Source organism: Bos taurus, chromosome 21 (assembly GCF_002263795.3).
Source record: "Bos taurus isolate L1 Dominette 01449 registration number 42190680 breed Hereford chromosome 21, ARS-UCD2.0, whole genome shotgun sequence".
Taxonomy (NCBI): domain Eukaryota; kingdom Metazoa; phylum Chordata; class Mammalia; order Artiodactyla; family Bovidae; genus Bos; species Bos taurus.
In genome coordinates, this window is record NC_037348.1 from 30,992,067 (window position 1) to 31,015,624 (window position 23,558).

The 23,558-nt window shown below is 50.0% G+C and overlaps 1 protein-coding gene across 1 annotated transcript; it reads right to left on the minus strand.

The window, feature by feature from the left end:
- Positions 1-4,213: 4,213 nt before the first annotated feature.
- On the minus strand, positions 4,214-23,071 carry CHRNB4 (cholinergic receptor nicotinic beta 4 subunit). The gene is made up of 6 exons (NM_174517.2): positions 23,017-23,071; positions 17,908-18,056; positions 11,328-11,372; positions 11,115-11,224; positions 9,337-10,327; positions 4,214-4,354 (listed from the first exon to the last, which is right to left on the minus strand). Exons 1-6 carry the CDS (start codon positions 23,069-23,071, stop codon positions 4,214-4,216), a joined length of 1,491 nt encoding a protein of 496 aa, NP_776942.2.
- Positions 23,072-23,558: the final 487 nt, after the last annotated feature.

Consider the following 23,558-nt stretch of genomic DNA (forward strand, 5'->3'; position numbering starts at 1 on the left):
GACAGACTCGCGCGGCCAGGCGCGCAGCGCAGCCGCCCCGCTCAGAGTCCGACCGGGGCCCGGCGCGCTGAGCCCCGACTGCCCCACCCACAACCTTAGCGCCGCCCCGCCCGCCCCCGCGCGGTTCCGGAGCCTCTAACCCGAGAGAGGTGCGCCCGCTCCTGGAAGGTGGGCCCCCGGGCGCCAGTGCGCTGTGCTGAGCGCTCTCTCCCCTCGCTCTGTGGTCGGTGCCGCCCACGGACAGACGGCTCCGCGCCGGGCCAATCGGAGCAGGTCTTGACCGACCGCGGGGAAGAATAGGGGCCGCATCTCTGTCCCTGGCTTCCTGGGTGAATGGGAGTCTTCCCCATCCCCGGGGTTGGGGACCATCGGGCTAGACGGACGATCGTCTTTCTGCCTGGAAGACTCTAACGTACCTTCAAGACGAGGGCTCAGAATTTTGAAACTATTAAGTAACTGTTCAATATTTTAGGAGTGATAATGGTAATTGTGTTTTTAAAGAATCCTTATAGTTTACCACGAGGGGAGAGGGTGTGAGTCCGTTGAAACAGTTTTGGCCCTGAGCTGGGGGTTTGTTATCCTATTCTACTATTGAGTATGTTTACAATGTCCCTTGATGAAAAAGTAAAATAAGAGAAAGAAATAACAAAAACGAGGCTTGGCGATGGAGCCAGCATAGAGAGCAGTGTGCTTTCCTGCCCTGGAACCCTCCAGAATCTCCACTGCCCACCGGCCCATCTGCACCCTGAGTGCTCCAGGACGGTTGTGTGATCAAGAGACAGCCCTGGGGCCCCTTGGCCTGTCTGACCACCCACTGGCAGTGCGGTGGGGTAGCTGCGGGCTTGCTTGCAGTCGCTTTAGCACAGGACAGGTGAGTCACCTTTATTATTTCTACAATGGTCCGCCTACCCACATTAAAACCAAACCAAAGGAAACATTTTGCAAGACTGAGAAAATGTTTGTAAGAATTGGGACTTACTTTGAGGCCCCCATTTAGAGCATCCTCCTTGTCCTGGCAAGAAGCCCTTTATCTGAAAAATATTGCAAATCACATATCCAACAAAGGACTTGTATCCAGAACATCTAAAATAGCCTCAAAACTCAAAAGAGGGACTTCTCTGGTGGTCCAGTGGTTAAAAAGCCACCTTGAGATGCGGGGACGCCGTTCAATCCCTGGTCAGGGAACTAAGATTCCACATCAGGGAGCAACTAAGCGGGGTTCCACAGTCAGAGTCTGTGCACTGCAGTGAAAGATCCCATGTGTTGCAACTAAGACTTGATACAGCCCAATAAATACTTAAAAAAAAAAAAAAAGATTATCTTCCTTATTTAAAAAAAAAAAAACAAAAAAAGCCCTCAAAAGCAGGAATGGACGGGTATGAGGGATCTTATTAGAGTGATGCCAGTGTTCTAAAACTGAGTTATAGTGATAAACTTATTAAACTCATTGAATTGTACACTTAAAATGGGTGGATTTTGTGATACATAAAATGTAAAGTAAAAGTGTTAGTCACTTAGTCGTCTCCAACTCTTAGACTGTAGCCCGCCAGGCTCCTCTGTTCATGGGATTCTCCAGGCAAGAATACTAGAGTGGGTTGCCATTTCCTCCTCCTTGGGATCTCCCCGACCCGGGGATTGAACCCAGATCACCTGCATTATAGGCAGATTCTTTACTGTCTGAGCCACCAGGAATACCCAATACATAAATTATACCTAAATAGTTGTAAGATCTCAGGAGTAAGAAAACTAAAATGCAGTGTTAAAAATGAGCAAAAGAGTTAAACAGACACTTGACCAAAAAAGGCAAAAAACTCATAAAAAGATGTCAAACATCACTAGCATTGGCAAAGTAAAAGTTAAACATACTCTCCCCATATGTGAAAGTTGAACTATAAAGAAGGCTGAGCACTGAAGAACTAATGCTTTCAAACTCTGGTGCTAGAGAAGACTCTTGAGAGTCCCTTGGACTCCAAGGAGATCAAACCACTCAATCCTAAAGGAAATCAGCCCTGAATAGTCATTGGAAGGACTGATGCTGAAGCTGAAGCTCCAATATTCTGGCCACCTAATTCAAAGAGCCAACTCATTGGAACAGACCCTGTTGCTGGGAAAGATTGAAGGCAGAAGGAGAAGAGGGTGGCAGAGGATGAAATGGTTAGATAAGATAGCCGACTCATTGGAACAGACCCTGTTGCTGGGAAAGATCGAAGGCAGAAGGAGAAAAGGGTGGCAGAGGATGAAATGGTTAGATGGCATCACCGACTCATTGGACATGAATTTGCCCAAACTCTGGGAGATAGTGGAGGACAGAGGAGCCTGATGTACTACAGTCCTTGAGGTCGCAAAGAGTCGGACACAACTTAGTGACTGAACAACAACAACCCCGTGTAACCCACGAATCACATTCCTGAGTATTTATCTAGAGAAAGGAAAACTTTTGATCACACAAAATCCTATAAGTGAATGTTTATAGTAACGCTGTTGATAATTGCCCCAAACTGATAACAACCTAAAATGTGCTTCAACATCCATATGATGGATGCAAAGAACAAATTATTGGTACCTTCACCAACTTAGATGAATCTCAAAGGCATTATGCTGAATGAAAGAAGTCACTCTCCAGACGAAGGGATTCTTGAAGAGACTAAACTGTACTGGAGAAGAGCTCAGTGGTTGCTGGGGGTTGGGGTGCAGGGACACATGACCATAAAGGAGTAGCAGGTGGGAACTATTTTGGGTGATGAGTATCTCCTGTATCCTGATTACATAAATCTGTGTGTGTGTTGGGCTTCCCCGGTAGCTCAGTGGTAAAGAGCCACCTGCCTGCCATGCAGGAGCTGCAGGTTCGATTCCTGAATCCATGACTGAAGTGACTTCTGTGCACTAGTCGCTCAGTCGTGTCTGATTCTGTGTGACCCCATGGACTGTAGCTTGCCAGGCTCCTCTGTCCATGGAATTCTCCAGGCAAGAATACTGGGGTGGGTAGTCATTTCCTTCTCAAGGGGATCTTTCTGACTCAGGGATTGAACCCTGGTCTCCTGCATTGCAGGTAGATTCTTTACCATCTGAACCACCAGACATGAATCTATACATGTGTTAAAATTAACAGAACAGTACATAAAAGTCAGTTTTATTGTACAGTTTTTAAAATAGATTTTTTTTAAAAAGCTCCTCCTCCATTCCACAAATATTTCGAGTGCCTACTACATGCCAGGCACTGTGCAAAAGATAATATGTGGGGGAAGCCAATCAGAGCATCAGTGAAGGAGACACACTTGACCCAGGCAGGATGAAAAACAACGTGACCAGGGCTGGGGAGCGTGGAGGAGACAGCCATTCCTTTCAGGTGGGGAACTGCAGAAATGCTCAGAGGAGGGTGCATGAAGGAGGAATAGGAGCCTTGTATTCATTCAACAAACATTTATTGAGCCCCTACTGTGTGCTGAGCTCTGTCCTGTGGGGATATCGCAGTGAACACAAAGGTCTAGGTCCCCGCTCTCACGGAGTTCACACTCTAGTGGGTGAGAGGTGGACAATAAACGCTCTAATGAGAGCCTTGGGTGCCGAGGAGCACTGGAGGAAGGTGGTGGGGTAACACGGCTGTGGGGGAGAATGCTTTGGAATGAAGGGCTGAGGGAGGCCTCTGGGGGAGGTGACCTTGGACAAATGATGGGGTGGAGCAGAGTCCTGAATGATGCAGCCGTTTGGAGAGCTTTCGAGGCATCCAGAGAAGCAGATATTGGTAGAATGTACAGCAAAGGCAGGGGCTCTAAGCTGGGAAGATACTGAAGCACGTGAGGGACTAGAAGAAAGCCAGTGGACCTCGTGGACAGGTGCAGTGGAGAGAGATGGAGTGAGAGGTAGGCCGGGATGCAGGTAAGATGCCTGGTGGCACCTTGGATGACAGTGTTATGCTCATCTTTATCTGCATTGTCTGCTGGGGAAGGAAGACAGGCCAGAATTAAGGTGTCCAAAGACCTTCCTGCTGGGGGTTTCCCAAGGCCTTCAGAGAGGACAGTCCAGGCCCCTCAGCCTTGCCGTGCCCCCTCTCCCGCCTCCCTCCATGGCTATGGCTGTTGGATGGGGCTGATGGCTGATAGACTCATTTCTTTAGGGCCTCATCTGCCGTGACCCAGAAGGAAGTGGCACACTGCCCACCTGGCCCTCACAGCATCTCAGCCCACACCCTGGGGGCCTCAGACACACGGGCAGCCTAGGGTTCTTCAGAAGGCGTGTGAGTCTGGAAAAGGGGAGGTAGGAAGAGCCCCACAGTGCCGAGCACACACACCACCACGAACACCCACAGGAACAGCCGGTCCACCACCATGGCCACGTACTTCCAGTCCTCGATGACCTGTGGGCAGACAGAGGGGCCGGTTACAGGCGCGAGTGAGGGGGGTCCTGTTTTCCCTCTTCCCCCTGAGTCGGGGCCCCACTCTCTGGCCAGGGACCCTGCAGGCCACTTAGTACTTGGAGGGCAAGTTCTGAGTCTGGGGCCGGTCTTTCAGCCGGGAACCTGTGTGCCTCTCGGGTCCTCAGCCCACCCCTACACACCCCTATCTCAATCCACCCCTCCTCCATGGCATCACGGAGCCACTGGGAGCTGGGCTGTACACAAAGGTTAGGAGGAAGGGGTTATTGATGCCACATATGCGATTCAAAACCAAACTTGATTACACATAAGCGGGGCAGGACCTGAGGATCACAAGGCCCCTGCTCTCATTTCTACCCCAAGCCCCCTATCTGAGCTGGCTTCACCCAAAGGAAGACTTGGGGTACACCGAGCTGAATGGGGGCTGGGCAGTGGGGCCTGCAGGACAGCTGGAAATCCTGCTGTTTAATTTGCTCAATTCTGTTAACAGCAGATTGTCTGCTAGTTCTCTAATCAAGACCCACTCTTCTACATCATCTAGGTTTCTCTCTTCCACTCTGCTGCCCTTCCCCCAGCTCCCCGACCCCACCCCTATACTCCATGTGGTTCTTCTCAGAGTCAGCTGTGGGATAAAGGATTGGCAAGAACCTGGCTGGCCTCCTGAGGTGCCACTGCAGATGTGCCTGCCTCCCTGGCCTGGGAGAGATGCCCCCAGAGAGCCCCAGCCTCCTGGTCTTCCTCCCCCACCTCCGCTTTCACAGCCCAGCCTGTCTGGATCCTTCTGCATGTGAACTTGCTCTGGTGGAGAGTGGCTGGATCAGCAAAATTCAGCAGAGGCTCTGGAGCTGGAAATTCGGGCAGCAATGGGCAGGCTGGTGTCAGTGACCCAATTTTTCAGAGCCCTGGTCAGCAGTGGGCATCTACCCTCCAGGAGGACAGCTGGTCACCCAGTCCCACACCCCCAGCCAAACACAACCGCTGCAGAAACCTCACACTCTTCACATGGGGCTCTTGGGTTTCTTTTTGACAGCCCTAACTGCCAACGACTCTGTGTGTGTGTACATGCCTCTCCCCCTCTTTTTATATTTCTGCACTATTTATAGTGACCCGTTAATCACCAGGGAGGGTGACAGTGCTGAAGATGAGAAGCAGCCCGGGCTGGCTTAGGGGCAAGCGAGCACGCTCTGGAAGGGAAGAAAGCCTCTTTTCTCCAGCTAGGCACGAGAAAGTTGATCAACAAATAAGGCCACCATGTGTCAGTTCAGGGTAAGGCACTGGGAAGGGCAAGAAATGTTAATGACATCAGAAAGATCTGAGTGTGGAGCTGGGCTCTGCTCCATGCCAGCTGTGTGACCTTGGGCAAGTCAGTGAGCCTCTCTGGACCTAGTTTTCTCTATTGTAAAATGGGAGTTTGAGTAAATGCCACATCATAGGTTCCTGGGAGAGTTAGCAGTAACGTCTGTCAGGTCCTGGCAGAGCGCCTGATGTGTGGTTGGAGCTCAACGAACACAGGCCATTATATTATGGTAACCGTGGGTCATGCCTGGCTCCTTCCCACAAGATGCTTTTAATTAATTGAGTTAGAAACTGGAGGAGGTCTACAGGAAGGGCTAGAGGGTGGTGAGACCTTTAGAAGAGAGAGCTCAGGGTAGGGGTCCGGCTCAGCCAAGGGTGCAGGAGAATAGCTTCTTACCCTGCGTCTGCACAGGAACTGGCAGGGATCTGGTTAAAAATGTGGCCCTTGGACTGCCGCCCATAGCGGTCCTGGCTCAGTCAGAACAGGTGGCCCCAAAGGCTGTATTTTGAAAAGTTGCCCAAGTGGTTCCTAATTAGCCAGCAGGGCCCCAGGCTGCATATGAACATTTGGGAGTCAATGAATTAGGTGATGCTCAGCTACTGATCACTCACCTAGAGCCAGACATCCTGGAATGTGAAATCAAGTGGGCCTTAGAAAGCATCACTATGAACAAAGCTAGTGGAGGTGATGGAATTCCAGTTAAGCTATTTCAAATCCTGAAAGATGATGCTGTGAAAGTGCTACACTCAATATGCCAGCAAATTTGGAAAACTCAGCAGGGGCCACAGGACTGAAATAGGTCAGTTTCATTCCAGTCCCAAAGAAAGGCAATGCCAAAGAATGCTCAAACTACCGCACAATTGCACTCATCTCACATGCTAGTAAAGTAATGCTCAAAATTCTCCAAGCCAGGCTTCAGCAATACAGGAAACATGAACTTCCAGATGTTCAAGTTGGTTTTAGAAAAGGCAGAGGAACCAGAGATCAAATTGCCAACATCTGCTGGATCATGGAAAAACCAAGAGAGTTCCAGAAAAACATCTATTTCTGCTTTATTGACTATGCCAAAGCCTTTGACTGTGTGGATCACAATAAACTGTGGAAAATTCTGAAAGCGATGGGAATACCAGACCACCTGACCTGCCTCTTGAGAAACCTGTAGGCAGGTCAGGAAGCAACAGTTAGAACTGGACATGGAACAACAGACTGGTTCCAAATAGGAAAAGGAGTACATCAAGGCTGTATATTGTCACCCTGCTTATTTAACTTATATGCAGAGTACATCATGAGAAACTCTGGGCTGGAAGAAGCACAAGCTGGAATCAAGATTGCCGGGAGAAATATCAATAACCTCAGATATGCAGATGACACCACCCTTATGGCAAAAAGTGAAGAGGGACTAAAAAGCCTCTTGATGAAAGTGAAAGAGGAGAGTGAAAAAGTTGGCTTAAAGCTCAACATTCAGAAAACGAAGATCATGGCATCTGGTCCCATCACTTCATGGGAAATAGATGGGGAAACAGTGGAAACAGTGTCAGACTATTTTTTGGGGCTCCAAAGTCACTGCAGATGGTGACTGCAGCCATGAAATTAAAAGACGCTTACTCCTTGGAAGGAAAGTTATGACCAACCTAGATAGCATATTCAAAAGCAGAGACATTACTTTGCCAACAAAGGTCCATCTAGTCAAGGCTATGGTTTTTCCTGTGGTCATGTATGGATGTAAGAGTTGGACTGTGAAGAAGGCTGAGCGCTGAAGAATTGATGCTTTTGAACTGTGGTGTTGGAGAAGACTCTTGAGAGTCCCTTGGACTGCAAGGAGATCCAACCAGTCCATCCTAGAGGAGTTCAGCCCTGGGTGTTCTTTGGAAGGACTGATGCTGAAGCTGAATCTCCAGTACTTTGGCCACCTCATGCGAAGAGTTGACTCATTGGAAAAAACCCTGATGCTGGGAGGGATTGGGGGCAGGAGAAGGGGACGACAGAAGATGAGATGGCTGGATGGCATCACCAACTCGATGGACTTGAGTTTAAGTGAACTCCAGGAGGTGGTGATGGACAGGGAGGCCTGGCGTGCTGCGATTCATGGGGTCGAAAAGAGTCGGACACGACTGAGCGACTGAACTGAACTGAACTGAGCTACTGAATGGTTCTGAACTAAAGCAAGCGTAATTCAATCTACTTTTTAGAAAGTGAAATCTGATCATTCTGTAGAGCTTTGTGATTCTCAAACTGGACTGAGCCTAGGGATCCACTGGGGATCTGGTGAAAATGCAGCTGCTAAGCCACCAGGTCTAGGGTGGCGGTGGGAAGACTGGGGGCAGGCAGTTGAGACGCAGGCTCTCTAACCAGCTCCCAGGCCAGGCTGGTGCAGCTGGTCCAAGGACCACACTCCCAGGACAAGGGTGGAGAAGAGCTTGTGTCCTATATTCCGCTTGTTAGCAAAGCTTTCTCACAGGGTAATTTTGGAGCTTTTCCACCCTGTTCTTTTCTCTCGGCAATAACTAATGGAATCCCGGAACCATCCCTTGAGAATAAGGCTGGTGAAAAGGAATTGCAGGAAGGTAAGAACATGGAGATGCCCTCTTTTTCCCCGGGGAAGCTGCATGTTGTGTTAAAAAAAAAAAATCTGTTCAAAGAATCTTATCCGATAAGGTGTTAAGATGCGAACATTCACAAGACTCTGAAACTTGTTCTCCTGCCGGGTTTGGAAAATTTCTAATTGTTACCATTACATTCTGTGTTTAGCTGTCATAAAATTGTTCTCTGAGGCATTACTTGTTCAGTGGAATCATTGAGATGCCTGAGCTCTAGAACTCATTGCTCTGTCCTATGAAAGTAAGCTTAACCTCTTTTTTGGCAATCTGTAATTGTAGTCATCCAAGTTGATAATTTATTACCCCGGTAGCAATAATATTTGAATGGATAGTTCTACCCTCCTAAAAGCTATAAATGTTTGTGTGGCTTCTTCACAAGCCTGACAAGCATGGGAGTGGAGATCCTGGGTGCCCTGGCCCACCTGTGTCCTTAAAGGCTCCAAAATCATTTTCCAGCCCACGGACAGCCTCCCACTTCCTGCCTGCTTCTCCTCTCTGCTCTGCCCCCAGGCTTCCTCCCGCACCAAAGCTGCTTGCTCCACAGCCAGCTGGTGTCACCAGGAAGTGCAGGGGAGTTCGTGCCCCAGGGCTACTCGAGCAGTGGGGGATGGGAGTGATGGGCAAATGCCCTTTTCTCTCCCAGGGGATGATTCTGAGGCATGCTCCCACACTTCTGCAGGGAGTCTCTGATGCCCCAGACCCCATAGCAGCATCCTGCTCACTGATACCCACACTGGCAATCCTCCTTTCCCCGTCTCACTTTCTCCACTTCTTAATGTGCTTCGTGGAATCACTTCTCAGAAAAAAAACTACCTCTGCCTAGGTCCTTATATAGAGCTCTGCTTTTGGGGAACCCAAAACAAACTAAAAAGGATCATTGGTACTTCCTTCCTCTCCCTGGATGCACAAAACTAAAATAAAACTCATTTTACTCTTGGATTTCTTATTCAAGCAAAGAATCTGAGAGCCTTTGTCTCCTGAATTAACTTCAGGGGAAAGGGAAATGGGAAACTGACTGTAGAGTCCAAAGCTCTTCCATTGGGCTGTTGGGGGCTGGGCTAGCAACTTACACTCTGGTCCAGATCATCACTCTTCATGTGCTGGGCAATGAAGCTGACGCCCTCTAAAGCCTCCTGCACATCCTGCCTGAACCTCCCAGAAGACCTCAGCCGGAAATCTCTGGGGATACCCGCTGAGTCTGAGGCCACTGGAGACTTGGGAGCTGCCAAGCCAGGGTTCACAAAGTACATGGAGTTCCCATAGAGATTGGACGAGCTGGTGGGGCCCATGGCCAAGGTGGTGGTGGTGGTAGCCTCAGACTTGGTCAGGCGAGCCAGGCTGGACTGGGGGGCCCTAGAGGGGCTGCTGTCGGGACGCTTCATGAAGAGGAAGGTGGGGAGCTTGTGTAGGAAGCAGCGCTTGACCCAGGGTGCCATGGTGTGCGTGCTAGGTGAGCGGTGGTGCACGTTGAGCACGCAGACGCTGGTGACGATGGAGAAGGTGACCAGCACCATGGTGAACATGAGGTACTTGCCGATGAGCGGCACGTTGAGGGAGGTGGGCGGCACAATCTTGGAGATGAGCAGCAGGAAGACGGTGAGCGCCAGCAGCACGGAGATGCACAGCGTCATCTTCTCGCCACAGTCGGACGGCAGGTAGAAGACGAGGATGGCCAGGGAGGTGATAAGCACGCAGGGGATGATGAGGTTGATGGTATAGAAGAGTGGCTTGCGCTTGATGATGAAGTCATAAGTCACGTCCACATAACTGGGGTCCTGTGGGTTCACTGTCCTTCGCCCAGGGAGGGCGACAATGTCCCATTCGCCACTGGGGGTGAAGTCATCCATGCTGGCCGAGGGCATCTTGAGGACCATGTCAATCTCCGTGTGGTCGTATGTCCAGGAGCGGAACTTGAGGGAGCAGTTCTGCTGGTCGAAGGGGAAGTGCTTCACCTCGATCTTGCAGGCGCTCTTGCAGATGGCAGGGGGCAGCCACATGACACTGCCATTGGAGCGGACCACCACGTTGGTATAGAGAGACACCTCGTAGGTCCCGTCGGCACTGGGGTCAGGGGCAAGGCACGGAGGAGAACATCATGAAACCCATAGATGACGTCCGGCTGTTCTTAGAACTGGCCAAAGAGCCCTGTGGGATTATTTCTCACTAGTCACTCTTCCAACCCCCCATGCTCTCAGTGGAAAGGCCTGCTTTAATTGGCAATTGCACAGCAGAGAGAGACCCTTCCATGAACAGCTTAAAGGCTTTATGTAGATGAGCTCATTTAAGGCTCACAACGGTCCAATGAAGTAGGTATTATTAATATTATTGTCCCCATTTTACAGACGGGAAAACCAAGGTTCAGAGAAGTCAGCTGTCTTCAAGTTCAGAAAACTAGTAAGCAGTACCTCTAAGATTTGAAGTCTGGTCTTTCTGTTTTTACACCACCTACTCATAATCATTTCATGCTTTTGCTAGTACAATTATGACCTGGGAAGTCTGTTAGCCCCCTCCACCTACCTGAAATATGTATGCATATCAAGTCAGTGCTACACAGACAAAGAAATATATATGCATATCAAGTCAGTGCAACTGACAGTCAAAAAGATGGTATGGAGGACAGAAAGAGCCCCAGACTCGGGGTCAGAAGGCTGGCCCTGGTGCCAGCAGTGCCTGAGTCCTAAGATCCTTCCCATCTCTTGGTCTCCAATTCCTCTCTGTAACTGAGGGTGCTGGCTCTGTGCTTCTCTAATTCCTCTTGTAGCATGACAGCTGGGAGGTCTGGGTGAAGCCCAGGACTGGAGGACCCCCAGGCTTGGCCCTCACCACCGTGGCCAAACCTTTCACTTACTTGTTGTAAAGCACGATGTCAGGCAGCCAGACGCGATTTGCGGGGATCCTCAGGATGTTCACACCCTCATAGCGAGAGCTGTTCCAGGCCAGGCGGTAGTCTGTCCATTCCTGAGCAGACAGGCAAGGCCCGGTCACTTGTAGGTCCCTCGCTGCCAAGGGGCAGCCCTGGAGAAAACGTCTCCTTGGGCTGGGGACCCTGCAGGGCACTTACCTGTTTCAGCCAGATGTTGGTGGTCATGATCTGTTCTCGCTCATTCTGGGGAGGGAAATGCAGCTATCAGTTCACCAAGTAGGAGGTGAACAGATCCCACTTTATCAAGCAAAAGGCTGTGAGCTTCAGGGCCATGTGACCAACCGCTGACCTAACATCTGCAAAAGGCTCAGAGGTATTTCATAACCAGCGTGCCTGAGACAGAGCTCCTTATCTTCACCCAGACCTGGGCTTCCACTGGCATTGCCATCTCAGTGAATGGCACCCCAGCCATACAATTCCACAAGCCAGTAAACCTGGCAGATGTCCCTGATCCCTGGCTCTCTGATTCATCAGTAAGTCCTGTAGATCAACAGGTTCCCAACCATTTTGGCACCAAGGACCAGTTTTGTGGAAGACAATTTTTCCATGGACTGAGGTGGCGGGGGCGGGGTGGGGGTGGTGGTTTCAGGATGATCAAGAACATTACATTTATCGTGCACTTTATTTCTATTTTGTGGCAATCTCAGGATATTCCACCTTGACTTTAGGGTTAGGATTTGTGCTCCTCTGAGAATCTAATGCTCCTGCTGATCTGACCTGAGGCACAGCTCAGGTGGTCATGGGAATGATGGGGAACAGCTGTAAATATGGATGAAGCTTTGATCGCTCGCTCACCATTCACCTGCTGTTCAGCCCAGTTCCTAACAGGCCACAGTGCCAGCCCGGGGGGTTGGGGACCCTACACAAGTCTCAGATTTGCCTGCTTGAGATCAGCCCTGGGATTTCTTTGGAAGGAATGATGCTAAAGCTGAAACTCCAGTACTTTGGCCACCTCATGCAAAGAGTTGAGTCATTGGAAAAGACCCTGATGCTGGGAGGGATTGAGGGCAGGAGGAGAAGGGGACGACAGAGGATGAGATGGCTGGATGGCATCAGTGACTCGATGGACGTGAGTCTGGGTGAACTCTGGGAGTTGGTGATGAACAGGGAGGACTGGCGAGCTGTGATTCATGGGGTCGCAAAGAGTTGGACACGACTGAGCGACTGATCTGATCTGATTTGATCTGCCCATCTCCTCTGCCACTATCATCTCTTGCTTCATAGATACTGCATCTTTTCTGAATTCAAGGTTTGTGGCAACTCTGTGTGGAGCATCTTATTGACAGTTTTTCCAACCGCAGTTGCTCACTTTGTGTGTCTATGTCACATTTTGGTAATTATTGCAACATTTAAAACTTTTTCATTATTATATTTGTTCTGGTGATCTGTGATCAATGATCTTTGATGTTACTACTACAAAAAAATTACAACTCAGACGATGGTTAGCGCTTAATACTATTGCACACTTAATACAGCATAGTGTAAACATACCTTTTATATGTATTGGGAAACCAAAAAAATCATGTGACTTAATATTCACTATATTGTGGCGGTCTGAAACCAAACCTGAAGTATCTCCAACATAATATGGCAGTTATGCTCTACAAAGTCAATAGGGACCTTCCAGATTTCTTCTCTTCCACACCTAGAATGTGGTCCTCATATGCATGGTCCACAATGACCACTGCAGCTGCAGCCATTATACCCACATTCTAGGCTCTTGAAGGGTAGATGGAAAGAGGAGAGAGAAGATGCATGTCAGTTGTCTTTTTCCCTCAAATGTCTTGTTTTAATTAGAGTATTTAGACCATTTACATTTAGTGTAGATACTGATATATTTGGGTTTAAACCTACCATCTACCTGTTTTCTGTTTATTCCCTTTCTCTCTTTTCTTGCCTTATTTTGGATTAAATAAAATAAACAAAATTAAAAAAAATTAAATAAAACGGATATTTTATTATCCATTTCTCCCCTTATTAATGTGACTCTTCTTTTAGTAGTTACTCTGGAGACTGCAAGATGCATAATCCTAACCTTTTAGCACCTAATATAAATTAGTACTTTTATCACTTCTAGAACAAGGCAAGAACTTCAGAACATTTCGTCTACACCCTCCTTCTGCTGCTGCTGCTGCTGCTAAGTCGCTTCAGTCGTGTCTGACTCTGTGCGACCCCATAGACGGCAGCCCACCAGGCTCCCCCGTCCCTGGGATTCTCCAGGCAAGAACACTGGAGTGGGTTGCCATTTCCTTCTCCAATGCATGAAAGTGAAAAGTGAAAAGTGAAAGTGAAGTCGCTCAGTCGTGTCTGACTCTTCACGACCCCATGGACTGCAGCCCACCAGGCTCCTCCATCCATGGGATTTTCCAGGCAAGAGTACTGGAGTGGGGTGCCATCGCCTTCTCCCACACCCTCCTTACTTTGGGGCTATTGTTATGTATTTAATTCTACATATAATAAAAATCTTGCATGATATATTTTTTGTTTTATACTGTCAATATCAGTTCAAATTCACCCATATATTTACCCTTTCTGTTATGCTTCATTCTTTCCTACATTTCTGTATTTCCATCTGGGATCATTTTTCCTTATGGTTGAAGAACATCTTTTGGTATTGAGTCTTCTTTTATTAAATTCTCTCTCTCTTTTTGTCTGAAAACATCTTTATTTAACCTTCAGTTTTAATTATTTTTTTTTTTACTGGTTGCATACATCTAGGTTTGCAGGTTTTTCTTACAGCATTTAAAAAATGTCATTTAATTTTTTGGCTTCCATTTCAGCTGTTAGTTTTATTGTTCCTTCTGACTTGTTTCTTCCTGACTGCTTTTAAGATTTTCTTTGTCTTTGGTGGTCAGGAGTTCATCTATGATGTACCTCGGTAAGATTTTCTTTGTATTTATCCCACATAGAGTTCATAGAGCCTCTTGCACCTGTATCTTAATATCTTTAGTCAGTTTTGGAAAATTCTCAGTATCACTTCAAATATTGCTTCTGTCTTATTTTGATATGCACTCTTTCAGGAACTCTAGATGCACATGTTAGACCCGACATTTTTATCACATACCATATTATCTTCATTTCCATGTTTTCCTTCCTTTTTTCTATCATTTGTCTAGATATTTTCGATTGACCTTTCTTGCTGTTTATTTTCTCTTCTGCTATGACCAATCTTCTATTAAACTCATCTAATACATTTTAAATTCTCTATCACTTTAAGTTTCCTACACATATTAATGCATGTTATTTCCTTTTTAAGGAAATTTATTTTGTTTATTTTTAGTAGTGATAAAATACATATAACACAATTTTTACCATCATAATGCAAGTTATTTTAAAGTCTATGTATGATGACTTCAATATCTGAATCATCTGTGTGTATTTCCCTTCTTTTATCTGTTTTTTCTTTTCTTATTTCATCTTGTCTTATTGCTTTCTTAGTAGGTTTTTATCTGACTTTATCCGCCTCCAGGGAGGACCAACTTTGGCTTTATGGCAGGCAGTCAGAGGAAGGGCAAATCATTTTCATTGTCTGTGACTGAGCTGGCTCAAAGCAGGGTTTAGTTTTTGTGAGGGCTGGTCTGTGCTTGACTCCTTTTGATTCTTAGGGATGGTCCTTTCAAGGTTCTCACCAAGGCCCCATCTCCTTGGTGGGGCTCCAATTCCAATTTGTGTCATCTCAGCCCTGCAAGAGTGGCAATGATTCAGCTAGGCTTCCCAACCTCTTAGCCACCACTTTGGATTCAGCTCCCTGCCTCTTGGCCCAGTGTTTGCTGCTGCTGCTGCTAAGTCGCTTCAGTCGTGTCTGGCTCTGTGCGACCCCATAGACAGCAGCCCACCAGGGTCCCCCATCCCTGGGATTCTCCAGGCAAGAACACTGGAGTGGGTTGCCATTTCCTTCTCCAATGCATGAAAGTGGAAAGTGAAAAGTGAAAGTGAAGTCGCTCAGTCGTGTCTGACTCTTAGCGACTCCATGGACTGCAGCCCACCAGGCTCCTCCGTCCATGGGATTTTCCAGGCAAGAGTATTGGAGTGGGGTGCCATTGCCTTCTCCAGCCCAGTGTTTACCAATCATCAAATAAGGGGGAAAGCACCAGAGACTGTCAGGGCCACCTCCTGGGTCCTGGTCCCTCAAATCCTAGACCTAGAAGTTCTCCAAGACCTTCAAACTGACTGTGGGGAGGACAGGCATTTTTGTCTGGCTTTTCTAAATATTCTTGTGAGAAAGTTAATCTGCAACAAGCAACTCTGTCAATAATGGAAGCTGAAAACCTTCATCTGCCTTAAAAATTATTTTTAAGTGGAGGTACAATTTACATACTGTGAAAGGCATAGTTCTTAAGAGGTACAATTTGATCAGTTTTAACAATGCATTATCCAGGTAGCCCATCTCCTTTCAAGGTAGAACAATGCTATCACTCAGAAAGGCCTCTTCTTCTTTAGTCCCACGTCTTAGTCCTCTCTACTTCCCCAGCAGCTGCCTTCCCAAAGACAGCCCCAGCATTTCCAGAGTGCAATCTCTGAAGGCCTGTGGGCCTTCGCATGGCACAAACTCCCTGTTTGCGCCCTAGAAACTTCCATCTTTAAGCTGGTTATGCCCTAATCCTCCCTTCTCGAAAACCAAACCCTGAAATAGAGTAGGGAAAGTAAGCCCCCAAACCTCACATCTGTTCCATACACAGCTTTCAGGATTATGATGGCTCACAGGTGTGGGAGCTGGAGGCTGTGTGCCCTCCTCTTTCTGGTAACTTCTGTTATCCCACAGAGTAGATCTGGGAGGGGCAGCCTGACCCTGGAAGCATGGCAAGAGTTGCCTGCCTGTCTTTCCTCACTAGGGCAGCAGCTGGGCTCACCCCATTAAGCAAAAAGCCCTTGGCTGGACAATAACACTCAGACATCAGCCTGGGAGTGGCCTGGCCGGAAGCGCTTATTCCTTCCAGTTGGCCTGCGGAGAGGAGATGGGCAGAGCGCACAGGCTTTTCACCCCTCCCCCATTTGGGAGCTGTGCTTCCTCCCAGGGGAGGAAGCCAGCCAGTAATTTGGCCAAAGCCTTTGCCAGGGCTATAGGTTGGAGGGGCTGGCTTTGTGGGGCCCGACTGGGCTAGGGAGAGAGGCTGGGGATAAGAAGGCAGCCGCTGGACCAGAGGAGGTTCAGCCATCTTGGCCGGCTCCTTCCCCTTGCTTGGACACAGTACCCCACACACTCCCCATGTGAATGCTCTTCTCAGAGCTGCTTTCAGAGGCAGGGTTCCAAACCTGTGCATGGGGATGTGGAAAGGGCCCCAGGGAAGATTAACAATGGGCCATGGTTTTCTCAGGCACCCCCAAGTCAGAGACAGTAGAGGGGAGAGAGGGAGCTCCTTGTACCTCAGCACCCCTACCCAGGTTCCGCACCTACACATGACAACCCTACTTGTGGACTCTACAATCCATTCTTCATTTCCATACCCACAGTGACTACCCTCATTTATCCAGACCCTCACCCAGTTGGCTAGACCAAGGCAGCAGCTGACTCTGGCCCTGTCCCTACACCTGAGCCTCTGTAGCCATCGGTTTCTGTACCCTGATTCCTATTTCCCCTCGATAGGTAGGGGATATGTGAGGTCATCTGTTCAACAGAGAGGGGAGATGATAGGATAAAAGGAGGAGATGCTTATGGCCATGTTGGAGGCCCATCTGTCTGTGGCAGGCCTGTTGGCTGCCTGCTCAGTGGTCATTCCACCCTTATAACTTCTTTGTTAATAAAACTATGACTTTGTTAGATACTGCATACTCATGAACTTCATGGGCCCTTCTCTGGCCTCCTCGCCACGTACTTTATTATATATTTAGCTGTGCCGGATCTTAGTTTCATCACGCAGGATCTTCGTCTTCATTGCAACATGCGAGATCTTTAGTTGCAGCATGCAGGATCTAGTTCCCTGTCCTGGGATAGAACTCAGGCCCCCTGCATTGGGAGCATGGAGTCTTAGCCACTGGACCACCAGGCAAGTCCCACCTCATATTATTTAAGTCTTAGCTAACCGTGGTAATTCCATTCCTCCAGCCAACAATCAGTGAAAGCTTAGGCATGAGCTGCAGCCCTGGCCACTGGGATGCCCAGAGGTGGGGAAGTTTCTGGGAAAGTCTTCCTCATACTCAAAAAGGTACCCAAAAAAAGATTTGCCATTTCCTGCCACAGACATTGTCATGTGAAGATTTTATGTTTGCAACCATGGCCACCATCTTATGATCAAGGTGGGGGTCGGTGGGGGGGGCGGCGCAGAAAACAAGAGAATAACAGTCCTGACATCATTGCCAACAACCTAGAATCCTGACATCACTGAATTACTGCATTAATTGAAACATTTAACGACAACACTGAAACGACTGGCCTGCTCTCCTGTTATGCGATATAACAGATGTCCTTATTGTTTTAGCCACTCATAGTTGGATGCTTTGTTGATCATCCAACTATGCTTGAAGCCAAAGCACTGTAATTGGTATCAGGGTCATGGATGTGCAGGCGGCTCCAAAGTGTGGAACAGAGTGCACAAAGTGGGCAAGACCTCTCTAGCAAAGAAAAGAGCGAGCGCAAAGACACAGACGGCAGTTTGGGAAAGAAAAATAGTAACTTAGAGGCCGAGTCAGGGGTCTCAAAGTTTAGGCAAATTCCTTAATTTTCACACACAGAAAAAGATCAGATGAATAACCTTGGGGCACGTCTGCCCCCAGTACCTACCACGCTGATGAGCTGGGCCAGGGAGAGCTGCAGCTGGATGGAGATGAGCTGGGAGGAGCTGGTGGCTGGGCGGATCAAGTTGTTGTAGCGGGTTTTGTTCAGAAGGTCGTCCATGAGCTTCTCCTCTGCATTGGCCACACGGCAGTCCCCTGGGAAAGCACACAGTCAGATCTGCAGGATCCTCATCCAACTGATGGCAAGGAAAGGGAAAGCTGCAAAGGCCAGGGAACACAGGTGCCCTCAGGGCCGGTCGGAGCAGCTAAGATGCTGCCAGGCCTGCCTCTCCTTGCTGCTACTGCTAAGTCACTTCAGTTGGGTCCGACTCTGTGCGACCCCATAGACGGCAGCCCACCAGGCTCCCCCGTCCCCGGGATTCTCCAGGCAAGAACACTGGAGTGGGCTGCCATTTCCTTCTCCAATGCATGAAAGTGAAAAGTGAAAGTGAAGTCGCTGAGTCGGGTCCAACTCTTAGCAACCCCATGGACTGCAGCCTACCAGGCTCCTCCATCCATGGGATTTTCCAGGCAAGAGTACTGGAGTGGGGTGCCATTGCCTCTCCTTGGGGTCTTCCAATTATATCTGTCTAAGACACAGCTCAGCTCTCTCCCCCCTTGCCCTACATCTTCCTCCTTCTGTCCACTCTGACAGTGAATGGCACCTGGGCGTCTATTTCTGACCCCTCTCTTGGTTCATCCAAGTGGCCACCCAGTTCTGTCTCTTCTACTTTCCAAGTCACTCAGTCCGTCCTCCTCTCTCCATCCCTCCAGCCCTGATCCTGGCTCACCACCCTGCCCCCAGGCTCTTCCAGGGAGACCTCTTTGCTGGTCTTCCCTCCCTAACTCTGCCCCTGCTGCCATGTCCCATCAGTGCCAGAGTGGTCTTCCTACAGCTACTGGATCAGACCCCATCCCTGCCCATAACCTCTCAGAGCTGTAGGCAGAGTTCACATCACATGTTTCAGCTTGGCATCCAGAGTCCTTTGCTCCTGGCACCAGCATCACTTCCTCAACCTGATCTTTCCTTACCTCTCCACCTCTGTGCCTAGGTGCTCTATATTTCACCCATATATACTGTTTTCATTTCCCCATGTGCCCTTCACTGTCTCACTTCTAAGTCTTCCAGTGTACTCTTCTGCCAGAATAGCCACCAGCCGTCAAATATCTGAGTGTCTTTCTTATGCCAGGCACTGCGTTATGTGCTGGTATAACAGCCAGCAAAGACCCAGAAATGGCTCCTGCCCTCAGAGAGCCTCCCGTGTAGTGGAGGAGAGACATTACTCAAACGTGAATTTGTGTTCAGAGCTGGGGAGATGGTGATGCTTTCACTAAAAGAGAAAAGGCCTGGCCCAGGGGGCAGTTTCCTGGGCTCAGACTCTGCCCTACAGAGAGCAAAGTGTCTTTGAAATACCAAATGAAGGGGTCCAACTGGCAGTTGGCTCCTGGTCTGGAGCTTAAAGGAGGGGTCTAGGCTCAACCATATTTGAGACCCAGCAAAGGCAGCCTTCTGCAAGGAGCCTGATGTGGTCGTGAGCCCCACTGAACGCTCACAGCCCCAGAGCTCCCCTTTCTCACACCCCAGATCTCTTGCCACGTGGCATCTGTGCCTTTGTCCTGTCTCCCTCACACGTCTGGAAGTGAAGGTGAGGTTCAGGAACTCCATCATGTTCATTCTGGTGACTTCAGTTAGGGGTAGGTGGGGAAAGGGCCTTGGAAAGAAGGACCCTCCAAGGAAGGTCAAGAACACCTGAGCGGGAGATCCCAGGGATAAGGGAAGAGATGAGGGTGTACAGAGGAAATAGTGGGGCAGCAAGAAAGAGGGGGAAAGGATGAGGGAATAAGGAAGGCTGAGGAGGTGGGGGTGGGTCTGCTAGCTCAGCAGGCCCCGCACTGGGATTACATCTCTGGATGTGGCCAGAGGACCCTGAATGTGAACTGCCCAACAGAGCAAGTCTGAGGTGGACTCCTGGGTGGGAGCTGGGCTGGATGCAAGGCCATGGAGGGCAGCTACTACCCTGCCTGCTCCACACACTTTCCAACTCGTTGCCTATCTGGAGCAGATGCAATATTTAGTGCCTGTGAAAGATGCTCCCGGCGCACCTGCTGCCCACTCTCCCTCCCCCAAACTGCTCCAGGCTGCCCAGAGGGTCCTGTGGATGCCTGGCCTACATTCTGAGCTCTGCCTCTCACAGCCTGGACCCCCTCCCAGAGGCCAGCTGCTGGAAGCCAGTCTGTAGCCCCCCAAGTTGACACACCATTTCAGCAGGGTATGACTTGCCCAGGTCCATCTGGCATGTCTGGGACAGCTCAGGTCAGAATCTGTAGCTCCTGGCCCCCACCCCTGAAGGGCTGGATCCCACATCTCTGCAGCCCCAGGAGGCTGGTTTACCTGGGTATCTAAGAGGCCAGGGCTGCTCTGCAGGCTGTGGGAGCCCGTATTCCAGCTCTGAGCCCCCTGGGAGGCTCAGATTGCTCCCCTTTGGGGCTGTCCTTTCTCTCAGGCATTCATTTGGCCCCCAGGGACCCCTTCCCATTTTGAGGACCAACTGTGGGTTCCAGAGAAAGCGGTTCCAAAAACCTTAGACCACTTATCCCACTCTCTATTTCTTATCTGGGGAAACTGAGACCAAAGAGGGGGAGGAACTTACTCAAGGAACCCCAGCAAGTCAGAGGCAGAGCCAGGTTTAGGAAGCTCTTTCAGGTAGAGCCTCGCTCCCACGCCAATCCCCAACCCCTGGGTCTTCTATCACACCCTTAAGGAGCCTGTCCCTGCGGAAGCCATGCAGGGGTCCAGGGCCGAGTGTGTACTCATGCCTGTGCCTGCATTTGTACTTGTGTACGTGCAGAGGGCGGGGCGGGAGGGGGGCAGCAAAGGTGAGGGGGGCTTCAAACAATACATGTTTAGGCTTTTCAATCTGCTGCTTTATGCCTGTGAGGCCTGCCAGGTTTAAAAGACAAGGAACAGGCCTCTCACTCCCAGATGATAGGGGTGGCCCAGAAGAGGTGAAAGCTTCACAGACACAGTGAGGGGGTGGGTCACCTTGGAACCCTGAGGCCAGCAGAGATACACAAAGAGGCCACCACTAGGGGTCAGTCATGACCCAGTGATTCTGAGGAGGAGTGGGCCCCACCTGCCTCGGTCCAGCGCCTTGTCTTCCTAGGCCTTCTCTGCAGGTGTTAATAGTCTGAGAGGGGTGACAGTCTGCGAGGAAGCCATGGCTGGAATTCTAAACTGGGTGAGTGTGTGAACAGTTTGAAAAAGCAGAGCTTATCATAAAAGCTATATTGGAAAAACGGAAAGGCAATAGCTATTGGTTTGTAATATGAGCCCCACAGCTATTGGGGCTTCCCTGGTGGCTCAGATGGTAAAGAATCTGCCTGCAGTGCAGGAGACCCAGGTTCCATCCCTGGGTCAGGAAGAGCCCCTGGAGAAGGGAATGGCAACCCACTCCAGTAAGCTTGCCTGGAGAATCCCATGGACAGAGGATCCTAGCAGTCTACAGTCCATGGGTCGCTAACACTTTCTTCTTTCCACAAACCACAGAAAGTGAAGGGTCACTTTTATGGAATCTTGGCAAGTGGGCATCTGAAAGGCAGAATGATTTTCAGTTGAGGATGTTTGTCCTTAACAGAGAAAGTGAACAAGAGATTTGCATTTATTAAAAGGCAGCTACGGATTTTTTCCCCCAAAAGTTGAGGGTTTTAGCTTTTACAAAGAGCTCATGATATATTACCAGTAGCTTCTCCAATCATGTGTAAGAATCACCAGGATGCTTGTATAAATACAGATTCCTGGGCTCCATTTCCAGAAATTCTGACCCTGTGAGCCTAGGATGGGGCCCAGGGATGTGTACTGGGTGTTTCTGATGCAGGTGGCCCTAGGACCATATTTCAGAAACACTGCAACTGACACACCGGAGAAGGCGATGGCACCCCACTCCAGTACTCTTGCCTGGAAAATCCCATGGACGGAGGAGGCTGGTGGGCTGCAGTCCATGGGGTCGCTAAGAGTCGGACAGGACTGAGCAACTTCACTTTCACTTTTCGCTTTCATGCATTGGAGAAGGAAATGGCAACCCATTCTTGCCTGGAGAATCCCAGGGATGGGGGAGCCTGGTGGGCTGCCGTCTATGGAGTTGCACAGAGTCGGACCCAACTGAAGTGACTTAGCAGCAGCAGCAGCAACTGACACACGAGTCCCCAAGTATGTAGTCAGGGCATATCATACCCATAGAACAGACAGGGAAACAGAGGCCCAGAGAGGGTCAGTGAGCAAGTGGTGACAGAGCCAGGACACACACATGGAGTGCAGACATCATCTCTGGGGAGAGCTCCACTTCCCAGTAGGAAATTGCATGTCCCCCCATCCTCTTCCATCACCCCCTGGTATGTCTCTGTCCAAGAAAGATACAGCCCTGGTCCTCTAGTGGGCTGACTAGAGCCGGAAAGATAAGCTTGGGCTGGAGGGTAGGAACTGAGAGTCCTTGGAACACAGATGGGGAGACTGAGGCCCAGAGCAGGCAATCCTCACCATACCTGACTCTGCTTGGGCAGGGCTGACTGGGCTTCCCTTCGAGGTAGAGGCTGCAGGTTCCTGAGTGGCAGGCCCAACTTCACCAGCCCTGCACTCAGCCAACCTGGCTGTCCCGATGGCCAGCCCCTAGGGGGTGGGTGACCAGAGCCAGAGGTGCCAACGAAGTGTGTTTCCTAGGAGATCCACCCCCAAATACACCTGGATTGGCAAGTTGAGTACCACCCCACCTCCCCACCCCAAGCTAAATTTCGCTGTCTCTACAATAGCGCTGGGGTTGAGCACACCTTCCTGTCCACTCAGTCCCGCTACCCAGCCCAAAGGCGCTCGATTCGGAGGGTGGCCCTGGTGGCCACGCAGAGGACACGCGGTCCCCACCCCAAACTCGCAGACCCATTCATCCTGCCCCTCCCCTACTGCTGGAGAGTGGGCTTAGCCCCGCCCACGCCCCCACTCGTCGGGGACCATCTCGGGCCACTCCCCCGGGTGATAAGCACCCCCCCTTCCCTCCCACCTATAGCCAGTTCAGCCCGGCTATGCCAGACTCAGTCGCCTCTCCCTCCTTCCCCGAAAAGAACTCACCTCGCCCGCAAAGGGCAACCAGTGAGAAAAGGACCAGAGGGAGAGCGCTTCTCATGACGGGAAGGGGCTGGAGAGGTAGCCGAAGCGAGTTCAGCGGTCGGACCGCCCGGGCACAGGCAGCCTCGAGCAGGCTAGTGAGAGCGGATGCCCACGGCCTCGGAGGTATGAAGTGGCGGTGCGGAGGGCACTAGGACCCCGCGGAGAGCCCAGCTGAACCCCGCTGGGGGCAGCAGCTGTGAGCTACACCCACTCGGGAATGGGCGGGGCCAGCACCAATGGGGCGCTACTGGCTCTTCTGAGCCAACCTCCTAGGGTCGTCACCCCGGGCTGACCTTGGTACTTCCAGACCTCCTCAGGCCTCCCACTTTCCCTAAAGGGAGGCTGGCAGAACAGCGCCTGCACCCTTTGTACAACTGGGGAGACTGAGGCGGACCCTGGCTCTCGCTCTCTTACCTTTTCGAAAAGTGCTTGTACTCTAGCCGGCAGTTCTCTAGGATTTGCCTGCTGTCAGGACTCAGGAGGTCTTACAGAAAAAGATCTCC

What these genes read in the sequence shown, in the direction of transcription:
- CHRNB4 (NM_174517.2), bottom strand. Translation starts at nt 23,071, where the DNA reads ATGAGAAGCGCTCTCCCTCTGGTCCTTTTCTCACTGGTTGCCCTTTGC. An exon ending in GGTTGCCCTTTGCGGGCGAG is followed by an intron (nt 18,057 to 23,016) that starts GTGAGTTCTTTT and finishes GTGCTTTCCCAG; the next exon opens with GGGACTGCCGTGTGGCCAAT. An exon ending in GTGATGATCTGGACCAGAGT is followed by an intron (nt 4,355 to 9,336) that starts GTAAGTTGCTAG and finishes GTCTGCCCACAG; the next exon opens with GTCATCGAGGACTGGAAGTA.